This window comes from Mustela nivalis, assembly GCF_964662115.1.
Source record: "Mustela nivalis genome assembly, chromosome: 8".
Taxonomy (NCBI): Eukaryota; Metazoa; Chordata; class Mammalia; order Carnivora; family Mustelidae; genus Mustela; species Mustela nivalis.
This window is the reverse complement of record NC_139027.1, coordinates 10,212,914-10,228,559: the sequence shown is the minus strand read 5'-3', so window position 1 is coordinate 10,228,559 and position 15,646 is coordinate 10,212,914. Positions and strand designations below refer to the sequence as shown.

Here is a 15,646-nt window from a genome sequence, read left to right as displayed (position 1 = left end):
TGAGAAAGCCCACGTTGCAGGCAAATGCACCTGTTTTTAATTAGCATGAACAAAAACAATCCTGCCAGCAACAGGCAGAGCCCGATAGCATCAATTCTGAACTAGGTTAACCCTTCTGTGCTCCTTACTCCAAAAGGTTGGGGAAGAAGCGGGCTCAGCCGGGCTGTCCCCTCCTTCCCTCCCAGGGCCTCTGCCCTACTCTTAGCTTGTCACCGGCACCCCCCCCCCCACGCTGAGAAAGCCCCCCCCCCCACTGCCCCATGCAATGCCCTCCCTGGAGCGTCCTGTGATCGCTGCACCTGGCCCCATGCCTGATCGTTTACAAACCACCCTTGGCTTCATCTCCTTTCTTTTCAACATGTGAGATATTCTATTTCTTGTTTGTTTGTTTGTTTGTACAGCTACAGAAACCCAGTTTACAAAGATCGTGGGATTCCAGGTGGTTCTGAGAGCAGGAATGGGCAAAGCCGGGATCTGGGCTCGATGAATGAATTCTAACTCCAACTCCTCATTTACAGCTCTGCTCTCTGAGCCTCTGCTGCCCCCTCCTCCCATTTGATAGCGGGGGTCAGGGGTTGATATCCATGAAAGTGACCTGGTTTTGTTCCGGTGTTTGTGGACAGACACAATCATTTTTTTTTTAAAAGATTTTATTTATTTATTTGACAGAGAGAGATCACAAGCAGGCAGAGAGGCTGGCAGAGAAGAGGAAGCAGTCTCCTTGCTGAGCAGAGAGCCCGATGCGGGGCTCGATCCCAGGACCCCGAGATCATGACCCGAGCCGAAGGCAGAGGCAGAGCCACCCAGGCGCCCCCACAATCATTTTTTTGAGGAACACTCTCCTAGATGCCTTAGAATCATTTGGGGAACTTATAAAAACAGATGGGTCAGACCCATCAGAGACCAATTATGTAGGAGTCTCAGAGTGGGCTCTGCCTCTGGTACTTTACAAAATGCCTTGGAGAGATTTAATCCATCGCTGGGGTTCAGATGCATTCTGATGACCCTTCTAACTCAGAGAAGCTATGACTTTTGAGGTAGAGGAGAGGCGCTCTCCCTAGGATGTTGGGAGGGACAGAGGTTTGAGACTCATTTCATCTTCAGAGCAGTAAATACGATTCCATTTTGAATTCTGTGTTGGCACATTTCCCCGGTCCCTTACCTTGCGTTCAGCTAATCCATCAGCATGGAAGTTAGGCATGGTTTATGTTTGCTGTCCCATGTTCTTTTTCTTTCTAGTAAGACTCGAGCCATTTTTTATCAGGCAGGAACTGCAGGGCAAGGTTGATGAAGGGGGTGTTCACCTCCTTTCAAGGTCACGAAAGCTTGGAGAACACAAGGAAAGTTATGCAGAGTCAGAAAATGCAAGTGTAGATACATTCTTACATAATTATTCTGTAATATACAATACATAGTATATGCAATACAATATATAACCATAGTGTGAGTATACAAGCATATCTCATTGCATTTAGCTTTCTTGCACTTTGCAGATACTGTGTTTTTTTTTTTAACAAGTTGGTTTGCGGCAATGCTACTTTGAGCCAATCTACTGGCACCATTTTCCCAACAGCATTGGCTCATGTAATGTCTCTGTATCATACTTTAGTAATTCTCTCAATATTTCCAACCTTTCCATAATTATTATAGTTGTTACAGTGATCTGTGATCAGTGACGATGAGTCGCTCAAAGCACCGAGGATGGTTAGAAGTTTTTAGCAATAAAGCTTTTTTAAAATTAAGGCATATATATATATGTATATATATATATTTTAGACACAATGCTATTGAATACTTAAGAGACTATTGTATAGTTGAAACATAATTTTTATATGCACTGGGAAACCAAAAAATCTTTATTGTGATATTCGCTTTATTGTGGTGGTCTGGAACTGAAGCGCCACGTGTCTGCACATACACATACGTACACACATTGTTTACATACAGCCCTGGGTGTCCTCAGAAGCTCTAAGACCATTGGTTCTCAAACTTCAATAAGCAGGCATCAGAATCACTTGGAGGGCTCAGTCACACACAGATGTTTTGGACCCAGCCCTAGGATTTCTGCTTCAGGTCTAGGGTTGGGCCTGAAGTTCTGCATTTCTACCAAGTTCCAGGTGATGCTGGCATTGCAGATTGGAGGAGGACACTTTAAGAACTGATGCCGTCAGGCAGCAGCCTCTTTTCTAGTCTAATCCCCCTCTACCGTGGGTATGTGAGTTCAGGTGCAAAGAGAGGTCACCTAGCAAGGTCATAGCAGAGCTGGCAATGTCAAGTCCTCTCCATTTCAATCCAGTGCAACTCCTTTCACCTGCCACAAGCCAGGGGCGTGAGACAGGATCTCTGCCACTGACTTAAAAATCCATGGATAGTTGGGGCGCCTGGGTGGCTCAGTGGGTTAAAGTCTCTGCCTTCGGCTCGGGTCATGATCCCGGGGTCCTGGGATCGAGTCCCGCATTGGGCTCTCTGCTCAGCGGGGAGCCTGCTTCCTCCTCCCTCTCTCTCTGCCTACCTCTCTGCCTACTTGTGATCTCTGTCAAATAAAATAAATAAAATCTTTAAAAAAAAAACCCACGGATAGTAATAATGACACTCAGAATGTGACCACTGTCAGAAGAAATGATGAGTGCCATTGCAACATCTTCATAATTTAGGTTGGGATGGAAAATGGCAGCCTGTGAGGGCTTGGGGGAAGCGACCGTGTTGAGCTTCTTTTCCTCTGGAAGGAAGCTTGGAGGGGAGGCGAAGAAGTCCCTGAATGTCGAATAGTGTCCACTCACTGCTTACGGCTGCAAGTGGGTTCTGCTATTTAGTCTTACGGACTTCCCACAACAATGGGGGATATGATACCAAATTTACACAAGGGGAAATCACATACTGTGTTCTTTCGAGGATTGCACAGTGGATAGAAAAAAAAAAAAATCAACAACCAAAAAACCTCTTTGTAATCTTGTTCTGGCTTCATGTTTGTATGCAAATGTGTCTCATTTACAGGAACAGCTGAGTACTTTAGTAAGTCATTACTGGATTTCTGATATTCCAAACAGAAGAGACCATTCCGTTGGGCTTGCCTCCATGGGGGTGCGATGAACTGACCACAGAGGGGGTGACAGGTGGGAACTGCTGGTCCACTGGGAGACTCTCCTTCTAAGCTGATCTTCTCTATTCCGGGCAGCCAAGGGCACAGGTGGGTCAGAGATCATAGTGAAAAGGCACAGGAAGCAAATGCATCTGGTACAGGGTCTGCATGTTTGTTTCATGGGCCATGAGGTTGGGGACAGCTGTGGAAAGCCAGCTCTCTGGAGAAGGAGTAAGCAGAGCCTCTGTCTGAGGGATTGCAGTCGAAATAGGAGATAGTTGGTTTGGAGGAGAGAGGCCAGGAGGCAGATCAGGGCAAGGGAAATCAGCAACGTCGAAGGTGTGGCCGTTGTCTTCCATGATACGTGAGAGCAGTCCACGGCTCTGTCTCCCTGGATTTGTCACCCTGGAAGGAAATTATTCTGTGTTTTGGTTTGGGATTTTCTCTAGGTGTTGAGGACTGAGCCTGGCCTCTCACCATCAGAAAAATTGAGGAATAACAAAGGGAGCTCCTGGCCCCTGAGAGCCAGGACGCCAGGCTACTTGTCGTGTTCTGCCCCAGATTCTCTGAGGGACTCCGGGCAGGCCAAATCACCTCCAGAGCTTCAGGACCTCCACGGGGCTCTAAGGTCAAGCAGGGTGGCCCGGGGAGGAGCAATGGAGAGTGAAGGGGGCACCCCAGGAACAGTGTGTGCGTCTGAATTCAGCAGACATTGCAGGCGAGGGGGGCCTCTCTGCACCTTCTCAAGCCAGGTCAGTGTACTCACCCAACTAGAAAGGGAGCAGACGTTGGCGTCCGTGAGGCGAGTGTGAAAATCCCCAGCCACCTGTAAGCAGCCTATGTGATCTCGCTTATCTTCCTTTTTTTTTCTCCCTTGTGAGAGGAGAAGACTGCAAAATTGAGATAGTAAGCACCTACTGTTTACAGCTGTTTCTAGGATTCGATGGAACAGGTAGACACACATGGTGCACAGTGCCCAACAGAAGACCATGTGTTCCCAGCCCCTGCCTGGGATGCTGAGCTGGTAGTCTCTGTGGTGGGACACCCCTCGAACCTTCCCACACCAGCTACTGCTCTTCCTGCACCTGCTGGACTCTCTCACTTACAATTCCTAGACATCGGATTAGGGGACACGAATAAAGTGATGAGTCAGAAATATCTCCTGCCTTTTGGAAGCCCACAGTCTGACAGCGTTGTTCCATCAGTGTCTAGAGCCAACTGTGGCAAAGGCTAATAATAGACCAAGAAAATGCCCTGGGGGATTAGAGCTAAATCCTGCCTGGGGTGTCAGACAAGCCTCCCTGGGGAAGCTGCCTTCAGGCCCAGGGGATTTGGACTTGACGGATGAAGGCATTCCAGGGGGGAGGATGCACATCTGCTGAGAAATCACGTCTACTCCTCGCCTCCTGAGCACACCCCTGAGTTCCGTGTGGTCCGCGCTGCCTCCACTGTGATGACCCCATCCTAATCTTCCCGGATTTCAAATGCTTCAGCTGGGCCCCTTTTTGCACATGGCATTCAGTTCAAGTCTCACTTATAGAAGCCGATACATAGGTCAGTGGCATTACACAGATCTTGCTTATTTCTTCGCTGCCTGCGCTCTTTGGTTCGTTAATTAGTGCCGAGAGAGGAGCCCACGGAGAGAAGTTAGGGTCGCCAAAGAGGGCTGGGTTTCGGGCCAGCTCTCCAGCTGCCCTTCCATGAGGCAGGTGGGTGCTGAGTGGCATGGGGACGACGCGACGCACGTGCTCCTCGTCCGAGAGTCTCCACTCTGGTTTCCTCCTTACCTCTCTGGGGTCTTCAACAATCAGCTTTGGGAATCCTCACTTAGTTCGTGTGTCCATGAGTTCACTCAACAGGCATTTACCGAGTCCCTGCCAGCATCACACCATTTATTTAATCGGACGTAGTCCCTGCCTCCATAGAACTCACAGTCTGGAGGAAAAAAAGGAAAAATAAAGAATCCTAAAACTGAAAGCAGCGGCTGAGAGATGCCCGTGTTGCTCTGAGTGTCCAGGAGGGGGCGCCTAACCCAGCCTAATGGGGCCGTGGACGAGGGGAGGCTCCGAGGCGCCTCCGGGCCCCAGATCGGTTCACCTGCACCTGCACCTGCTCTCGGGCCCGGACTCCTCCTGGGCCCGCTTCCTCATTCCTCCGCCCCAGCCCTGATTTTTCTCAGCTGTAAAAAGTCCACGCCGAACACCGGTGTTGACCCCTTTGACCCTGGTTTCTTTGGAACCATCATTTTGATCATTATTTTTGCTCTTAGGAAAACAGCTGCGTGATTTCTGTAGGAATGGAATTTTTTTTTTTTTCCCCTCAAAATGTCGTTTTTGCGTCCTAGTGAGAAGCTGGCCCTGAGGTGGCTCCTGACCATGCACGCGGTCCTCCGTCACTTAGTCTTTGCTGGTCTTCGGAAGTCAAATTAGGTTCCGATTCCAGCGGAATCGCACCTTGGGAGGGCCGTGGGCTGTCTATTTTAAAATGATGAATTAAATTTAATGAATATCCCCTCACTAGATTTCTATCCCTATTAAGTATTTTGCAAGATTTTTATTACTTGCTAAGAATCTAAGTTATTTCTTCTCATTTTTCTTGCAAAGGATGAGTTCAATATTTCAGCCGCTCTCATTTATTGTTAATTCTCTTTTCCCACTCATTTATTAGAAGACCCATTTTTTCTCTGTGGTTTATCTTTTTCTCCCCTAAAGTGTTTATATAAAATCCTTTCTAGCTCTTTTACCACTTAAAAAAATTAGCCATCCTTTTTTATGACCCGAATCTTTCTGGTTTGGCCTTTAGCGGAGCAATAATCAAATTCTTTCCTTTATTCTCTTTTTTTTTCATGACTAAACTTCTTTAAACTTATAATTATCTAACTCTCTCTGCTAAAGCTATAATGACAGTTTCTATTTTTACTCCAGATGGGGTGGGGCCGAGATTCCATTCAATTTAAAGGAAACTTTCATTAGCGGCTATTAACGGACGTATGTGAAGTGACTGGCACCGTGCCAGGCATACAGTAAGTGCTCAGGTTTTGCCTGTGTGGTTGTTGTTATTTCCAGGCACTGTGCTTGTTGACCCTCGGTTATAAAAATGAGCCAGAAATGGTCTATGTCTCTGCTTAAATCCTGGCAGTGACTCTCCATCACCTCCCTTCGAATTTCAAGTCCCTGAGGAGGAACCCAAGGCTATAAGTGATCTGATCTTTGACTTCCTCTTGACCTCTAGCATAGCTTACCATCTCCAGAGCCACTTGCAAGTGCAGACATGGCATGGAGACTCAGCTTTTTAAGACTTTGCATGTAGTTAGGATTCAAGCAAGAAATGTCTTCTTTCCAACCCTTTCACCCCGCACTACTTCCTGCAGGAGTCCTCTTCTGATGCTTCTTTTCCTGCCATCATTCATTTATTCATTCTTTCTTTCTTTCCTGCTGTTTTCTTTTTCTGTGGTATTTTCTGTACCTTCTATGCTTCTGTTCTTATACCATATTATGACTGTTTCAAAGTTTCTCTTTTTCTCTGCTAGATGTCATGCTCCTTGAGAACAGGGCTTTACCTTATTCAGGTCCCCAGTTCCCAATTTGCCACTCAGAAAATTTCGTCATATTGATGATGATACTGGCACACGTAGAGTTTTTCTTTGAGAAGTAATGATGACGTGATCGAATGACCTAGAAGAGAAGGAATTCTTTATCGATGCAGAGATTTGGGAAGATTTCCTGAAAAGACCTGGTGTTTATAACCAAACCATGAAAGAAGAGAAGTTCGATGGTGCTGCTTCACGGGGTAGGGCATACCCCATGGAGGGACCACCTGTGTAAAAAACGAAGGCAAAAGGGGGTAAAGTCCTGTTTTTTGTTTTGTTTTGTTTTGTTTTGTTTTTGGATCATAGTAAGGCTTTTTGTGTGGCTATGTTTGGTGGGACAGGGATGGTGTCATTCGTGCCTTTATTCCTTCCACAAATATTTGTTGTAAGCTCTCTATGTTTCTCAGAAGGCTGGAAAGATAGGCTGGCTCCCAGAGGGCTTCTTGAACATTAGACTGAAAAGTCCCAAGGACTGGGGAGAGTAGAAACTGAGCAAATGGGTGGGAAACTGTCTTTTCTGAAGAACCGACTGGCTTAACTGAGTCGACATCCCTTGTTAACTTGAGCTTGGAGGAGGCTCAGGTTTCGGCAGTTGTCTGGTAGGGAGAAGGGAACCGAGAAACTTTGTCTCAAAAAGCTCTCACTTTGTGCTCTCTTTCTACATTTTAGGCAGCCCCTCTGTTGTAGTATTTTCTCCCCTTCTCCTCCATAACCTGCTCTCCTGGAACATTCGTCAGCCATCAGGGATAAACTTGGTGAGGATTCTAGCCACTCTATCCTCCTTCTAAACCGGACCTGACTTTATGGAATGAAATACATACTTTGCTCCCTGAAAACAATCAGCAGATGAGAAAGCCGCAGATTTGTAGGTGTGTCTCTTTTCCAGGCCCCTGGAATACCAGGCTCTGGGTGGCCTGTTTTCTAGGGTAGACCTTGGCCTGAAACATGGGCTGGCAAAAGAGGGTGATCTTGCTTTTGAAAGGACTCTGAAATAATGGGCAGAAGTATTTTGAAGATATCCACCACACACATCCAACTCCAAGTTAAACTGGCTATGATCATGTCAAGGCATATATTTTAAAAATATTGGGTGGCAAAACCAGCGACGTTTCTCCCAAAAGCTTCTGAATGGCCCTATTAACACCACTGCTAGTTAAACAGGCATGGAAAATCATCTTCCTAAAATGGCAGCTACTGCAGGTGAGGCAGCCGCAAATTTAACCTTTCTTGATGTTATGTAACCAACAACTAAAACATTAACCTGGGCTAAGGAGAATCACATGTCCATTCAGTCCTTTGACATTATTTGGTGAATATGTCCTCTGTGTGCATGGCAGGGAGCTCGTGTTCCCCGGGCACACCAAGCGTCTGGACTGCACAGAGGCCTCCCGGTCCTGTCTGGAGAGCTCTGTTGCGCCCCATCCTTTGAACCTAGGCTGGGCCTGGGACTGCTTTCCCATTGGACCTGGAGGAAGTACTACTCCTGGGCTTGGAGTCCAGGTGTTAAGAAGGGTTGGTAGCTTCCTTTTCCTTCCTCTTGGGTCTCATGATTTTGGAAGCACTGGGCTGTGTGCTGGGGAAAGCAGATGGGGAGGAGAGGCCTTGAAACTGTGTGAAGAGGGAGAGGGGCCCATTTGCCCCAGTTTCCCAGAGGACTCCCTGTGAGCCACGTTGGGACCGAAATAGCATAAGACCCTAAGCAAGAGCCATGGAACTTCCCACTGAACTCAAGCTACAGAACCGTGAGCTTTAATGATAAGGTTGACATTTTGACTGCAGAGTGTTAGGGTGGTTTATGATGCAGCAATAGAAGAACAGGACAGTTCCTCCCGTCTGGAACCCTTTTATCTCCTCTGCTTTCGGCTCCCTGATGGCTTTCACGGCACATTTTCATAGTTTGATCTATTTCATAATGACTTTCCATGGGAGACAGATGATCTCTCTAGCACCTCCTGAGTCTTACTGGGAAAAATGACTCCATATCTTTTTAGAAACACTCATATTTGTTTCTTAATCTTTGTTCCTCAAGGAAGAAAGAGATCACATTTCTTAAGGATCAGTAGGCATATGTTGGCATTTAACATGAACGATCTGTTTGAATTCTCACAACATCAATAAAAAGGTACTCCTTATTTATCTCCAGTTTACAAATGGGAAAGCTGAGCGAAAGTTTAAATTATCCACGATCACCGAGATGGGAAGCAATGGAATGGCTTTCTGATTCTTCTGGTTCTTCTGATTCTAAATCCAGAACATATGTCATCAGATCAAACACCTACTGTTTTGAAAAGAAATTTGGGAGTTTCCATCAGCACTCTTCCCCATTCCATTCCGGCACAAGCTGGAACTGTCCACCATGGAGCCTAGGGATGTCCTACGAGGGGCACATAACCCCCAGTCCTTTCCAGGAGCTGAACTTACACCCCCTACAGTGGAATTCTAATGATTCCTCCTCACTGCAAAGATCAAACTCTGCTTTTTAACCACCACCATCTTATTGAAACTGTCATCTCTTGGAAATTAAAAGATCTCTTCTGAGTCCAGTAATTCAAAGTTCTTGATGCTCATGTAATGTGAGGCCCCAAGAGGAGCCATCTTGAACAGGAGCTGATGTGCTGAGACTCTGGTGTCCGGTCCCCAGTCAATGTAATATTCTCTCTTAAAAAAAAAAAAATGTGGAAGCAAGTTTTTGAATTAGTGATTTCTCAACAGAAATTATTCCGGAGTTGCAGGATCATTAGAATATGAATAGGGTGAAGATGAGAGAGATGGCAATCAATATTTCATTATAATATCTCCAGAGGTTTCCAAAGCAATGGATATGGGAGAAGAGAAGCTTTTAAGAAGAAAAATGGTGCATATAAATGGCTCAGTAATATAAGTGTTTTCACATTTTACTTAGAGAAAAACATAGTGTACATTTTAGCAGAGAAAAGTGGATATTTAAATAATTTATCAAACTTCTTTCCTTAGGGAAAATGCAGGGTAGTAACATCTCCATCATTCTCCAGAAAGGGATACGTTGTAGTATCCATAAATAGAAAAGCACCTAAAATAGGAAAGGCAGCAAAAGACACTGGTGAAAACATTGAACCGGGAATCCAAAGACCTGGATTTGGTTCCAGCTTTGCCACCTGCTACTTGTACAACATTAGATGAGTTTCTTCCTCCTTCCCAGATAACTTTATTTTCCCATGTGTGAAATGATGGGTCAAATAGGAACTGCACAGGTTTGAAGAAACTCAGGGGTCACATATTATGATCACTGCTCACCCTTCCTGACCACCATAGAGACCCCTGATATATGTGCTCCAACTCCAGGGTCCTTAAAGTCAGACTTGGAAATCTCTGAGCTAGATGTCCTTGCTTGACATTCACATCATGTGATCCAACTTTACATGAATTTTTACAAAAACAGAAAATTTATATTAAAAAACTTACAAATTATCAACAGACTCATCGTTAGTGAATTCTCCTTTCCTGTGGTCCACATCCCAGGTGTTTAAATGGGGTGATGTTTCTAAGCGGCCTGCAGACTTCCATCTTAATGGTCTACAGGTTTGGGGTTCCCTGCCCTATAACTTTAATAAGTCCCTACAAAAAGTCTAAAAAGAAGTTTTAGTAGTTGCAGTGCTGACACACTGTCAGTGCTCCATGTTTTTCTGGGCTATTATAAGACAAGGAATTTAAGTCAAAATAAATGGCAAGAGAACCCTGCTGTGTTTTTCTTAGCAGCTAATTGGCTTGTTATGCTGAGGATGGACTTCTAGATATATGCTGCGGAGCCATCCCCCCAACGCTGAAGGAAGATTTGTTAAGTGCCAGAGTGTAGGAGGGAGAATGACTAAGGGAAAATGAAATTGCTGTGAAAAACAATAAAACTGCTCTTAAGTCTCAAGCAATAAATTATCACATTTGAAAAATATTTAACAGAACATACACTAGCTTGGTGTTGAGAATGTAATGACCCTTGGTGCGATGAATATAAGACTGTCTTAGCCCAGCTGAAGCAAGGTCTCTATTATTATTACTTTTTAAAGATCAGTTCATTTAGGTTGGGGGGGTGGGAGGGGCAGAGGGCGAGAAGCAGACTCCACGCTGAGCCAGAAGGCCCAGGCAGGGCTTGATTCCAGGACCCTGAGATCATGGCCTGAGCTGAAATCAACAGTCAGAGGCTTAACCAACTGAGCCACCCAGGCTTCCTTCTGTTATTTTTGAGGAGCAGAGTTAGGCTACACTCCCTTCCCATGTGTCTGAAAGAGCCGCCTAGGAAACCCTGAATTAGTGGACTGCTGAGTTAAAGACATAGGAGTTGATTAACGTAAATTCATACTGTGGTGTTAATGGCTTCATTTTTTTCCAGAATAATTTTGTTGTTTTGTTCTTGATTTCCTGGATGAAGGAAACCTGAGTTTCTTTAAACATTTAACTTCTTATCAAAGTAATATATTTATGTGGTTTAGAAAGTGAGAGGAAGGAGGCTTTTAATAGCCAACAACAACCAAACACCATTCCTCTGCTCCTCTCATCTACATGCCTGATCCTTGCTTTTCAGACGACCCTCTTTTAACATTGTGAGCGACTCTTGGTATTCACCTCCTGATTCTTCAATAATATGCTTATTATGCCATTTTTTTGAAATGTCAATTAATATAAGTTGACATTCTACTGTGAAACTAAGGATTTTGTACCCTTATAATTCCTCTCCATGCTCCAATATTTGGTTATTAGTGTTCATATCATTATTATCATATAAACGTCGTTTATATGATATTTCTTTTCTGTATAGTTTTTCATTTTTCTGTGAATGATTCATTTTTTTTATTTGCTTAGTTTTCTAGGTACTTGTTGCTAAATCTTTTCCAAACTCTTCAAAATACCTGAACATGTTTTCTCAATGCAGCCAAACATATAAGACATCAGTTCGAAATAATTGTATTCTGTTAGAAACATCCTTCTGTTGGCCCCACACCCCTGCTCTACACTGGACTGTATCACTGGCATCTGAGGACTTCGTTTCTAATCATCAGGAAAATCACTTAGTCTCCTGTCTGTTAAAATGCTCTGTTCAGGGGCACCTGGGTGGCTCAGTTGGTTGGACGACTGCCTTCGGCTCAGGGCATGATCCTGGAGTCCCAGGATCGAGTCCCATATCAGGCTCCCAGCTCCATGGGAAGTCTGCTTCTCCCTCTGACCTTCTCCTCATTCATGTTCTCTCATACTGTCTCTCTCTCAAATAAATAAATAAAATCTTAAAAAAAAAAGGATGCTTTGTTCACTGGGGGCCATATACCTGCTTTCTTGGTTTGCTTTCTCGTCTTGGTAGAGCACATCCTCTAGCAGCTTACAAAATAGAGGTGTAAGAGAGCTGTATATTTGTTGACTCCACAATTCTAACATCCAAAAAAAAAAAGATGACATCCATAGAGTCTTTTAGAAGTTAAAAAATACTCTCCTAGGTAATACCTGGTGACTGGATAATGAAAAACAATTTTGAATTAAACTAAACTATTGAAAGAACAATGACTACTGTGTATCAGAGTTCCACCAGGAAACAGAACTCCACTTAGATGGTTCAACTGAAGAGATTTGAGTAAAGTAATGATTTAAAAGCTTTCAGCAAGATTAAGAGAATCCAGAGACTCATGCAACAATGGGAAGGTGTTCTCACCTCAAGGCTTGAACTGACAAAGTGAGTAAATGTGTTAAGGACCCTAATGTGAACTGAAGCTGTGGAAGAGCCTCTGTATGTGGAGAAGGTACCTGCTGCCACTAAAAGAATTGCTGGGATGATCAGGGAGGCAGTAAGTCATAGCTTCTCTTTCCTGTCCTCTGATTTCCTGTTGATGGCTCCCATTGGCCAAAGCCAATTGAAATCCACTCAACAAGAGGCTCTAGGTGATACGACCCCTTAGGGGAGGGTTCCAGAAGCAGAGAGAGATGGGAAGTAAACCTGTTGAATGCAAATGGAGAAAGACAGCACATGCTTCCATGCCATAATTATGGGACATGGCTAAGGTTGAATTCCAATAAAAATTTATAGCCTCAGACATATTTCTTTTATTTTTTTAAAGATTTATTTATTTTTAGAAAGAGAGAGCACACCCATAGGAGAGGGGCAGAAGGAGATGGAGAGAAAGAATCCTCAAGCAAACTCCCCACTAGGTGCAGAGCCTGATGTGGGGCTCTATCTCATGACCCTGAGATCATGAAATGAGCCGATACCAAGAGTCGGACGCTTAGCCAACTGAGCCAACCAGATGCCTCTCAGACAAACATGTTTTAAAGAAGAAAGACAAAATGGAGGAATTATTACCCATCCTAAAAAAACTAGAAAAGATAACAGAAGAAACTAGGAAGAAAATATTAGAAAGAATCAAGATAAAAGAAAATATTAAAGATAAAAGTTGGAATAAAAGTAAAAAACAAAACAATAGCAGAAAGGATGTGTAAATCCAAAATCAGTTTTCTTGAAAAGACCAGAAAATGGATAAAAGCCTTAAAAATTGGATGAAGGGAAACAGAGAATAAAAATATTTAAAATTAGAAATGAAAAGGTGATAGTCACATGCACGGAGGAGAGTTAAGGGGACTATTACATGCAACTCTTTCTTCACTCATGCAACTTTATTTTCTTACAAAATTCAAATAGTCAAAGCTAACCCTAGAAGAAGAAGAAAACTTGAAAAATTCAACTACTGTAAAAAAAAAGACATTAGAAAGAAAATTAATGATCAACCATTAGGAAAAAAGCATCATGAGCAGATGGCTTCACAGCTGAGTTTTATCTAACCTTTAGAGGACAGATGATCCTCATGTTAATTAAATTATCCAGGGCTTTAGAGAAAGATTGCTCCAATTCATTCAAAGAAATGACTATAGTCTTAGCACTTGATCCTCATAAGGAAAAGAAAGAAAAAGAAAGAAAGAAAAAAAAAGAAATGTTAGACCAGTTTTAGGAATAAAGTTGCTAGAAGTCTAAATAAAATAAAAATACAATTTAAAATTGACTTTCTAATTTTAATACAACTTTGAATTGACTGTTTAAAGAATAAATACACTATGGCAAGCAGAGTGTAGCCCCAAATGCAAAAGATTTGATGGCAGCCATAATATAATTTATTCATACACAGAATAAAAGAGGTAAGAGCTCATTGCCAAATCACTGGTTGCTGAAAAGACATGTGCCAAAGCTAGGCTGAACTTCTTGATGAAAACTAAGTTAACCAGAACTAGGAGTCTCCAGAAATAACTACAATGACCGTCTAGTCCAATACTCCATGGTCGAGAAGAGCAAATGCAGCTGCAAGAAGGGAAGAGATCTAAAAACCAGGCAGTGATTTCCGAGCAGAGTCGGGAGGAGAACCCAGGTGTGCCCCTCATGGCCTTGATCTGCCCGCATGTGACAGCCTCCTCCTTCACCACAGGTGTAAGGCCTAATCTTGGTTCTGCTTCAGCCTGAGGTTGGTAGATTTTCTTGGTGGGACCTTGACCTCGAGGTTTCTTCCTTGCCCCACTGAGAGACGGAAAAGTCTGCGCGCTCTCCGGTGAGCACTGTGCTAAGCGCCGCCTCCTGTCCCCGCTTCTCTGTTCCCTCCGTGTCTCTGTGCGGCCATTCCATACGCTGAAGGCTTGACTGGGCTAAAGGATCACTCACAGCAAAGCCCCTGACTCTTGCAGGAAGAACGACTGCAAATTCTGATTTCATTTTCTCCAAAACGGTTTTGATTGGGCCTCTGCTGGGTTCTGTGTGGCTTGTCTGGCCGCTAGAGCACACACGACCTGGTTCCTTAGCTCCTCTCCCAGGGACCCTGGCGGGGTCTCAGTACCATGTCACCTCGGTGGAAACCAAGGTTGCACGAAAGGATAGATGAGGGGTTTGGGCCCATCCCATAATCCTCAGAGCTGGGATTGGAATCTCCATGACCAGATTCCAAACCCATTACTTCTTACACTACACCAACGGCGGCCTCTCCTACCAGACGGTTCCAGAAAATGCTGGAAGGTGCTGAGAGGCAAAGCAGGTGGTGACCCCGGCAGAAAGTCGCACAGCCGGGCATTCTGCAGAACAGGATTCTGGGAAAGAGACATGGCGGCGCCCAGTGGCAGCCTGAGGTACAGGGACCGCTGAGGTGGGCTCCAAGTTAGGGGTGGTCCCTGCGCGGCGACAGTGCCCGTGTTCAGGCTACCTGCCCCGTCACACCCAGTTTCCTCATGTCTTAAAGGCGGATGGCAGACTCCATCTCACAGGTAAGGAGTCAGGATTGCGTAAGATCCTGCTCGCAGGGAAGGGGCCGTCCTCAGTGAAGGCTTTCCGTAACTGTGTATAAAATAATATTAAAAAAAAAAAACCCAAACAGAAAAACAACAACAAAGTGGCACGATCCACTCTTTTTACAGTTATCGAGGTCTTCTCTGTGTCAGAGCCAAGCACCTGTATGTGGAGGGAAATACTAGAAGTTAAAATGTGTTTCATAGTAACCCAACTCCTTTTAATTAAGAAAAAAAAAAAAATCAAAGAGGCTAAAGCACTTATATCTCAATGGTCTTCTTATTACGTCTGTGATATCCGTTCGATGGGAACCGTTTTCCCAATCGGGTTTTTCTGGGTGTAGACTAGGGGCTCCTGTCCCCCCACCCCGCTCTGTGCTCTGCCTTTTCGTACCTCTCTGAAAGTGGCCGGGAACAATTAAAAATTTAGATGTGGCCGTATTTATGCTAATGCAGCTATTTTGGAATCATTCTTTCACTTCAGGTTAAAATCTCTCAAGAAAGAAGGTGGTAATTTTGGTAGAAATTGGTAGCTCTAATCTTTTCATTCTAAAAAAGATTTGCTACTAATAATCTTTCATTTACCAATGGGTATTTTTGAAGCTGAAGTCTAAAGCATTTACTCTGGTTTTAGTGCCCGATATTCAAAGAGAACATGATTACCAACTACCGTCGATACGTTTTAACTTCACAACTTTCAGCAAAAT

The 15,646-nt window shown here is 44.2% G+C and overlaps 1 protein-coding gene across 1 annotated transcript in view; it reads left to right on the top strand.

Annotated features, from left to right (window-relative positions):
* Positions 1 to 12,817: 12,817 nt before the first annotated feature.
* LOC309871283 (uncharacterized protein) overlaps positions 12,818 to 15,646 on the top strand; it is a 566,681-nt gene continuing 563,852 nt past the window's right edge. The window contains exon 1 of the mRNA XM_082744159.1: positions 12,818 to 14,918. Within this exon, the coding sequence (XP_082600285.1) occupies positions 14,898 to 14,918 (21 nt within the window). The 5' untranslated portion in view covers positions 12,818 to 14,897. The remainder of the gene's footprint in view (positions 14,919 to 15,646) is intronic.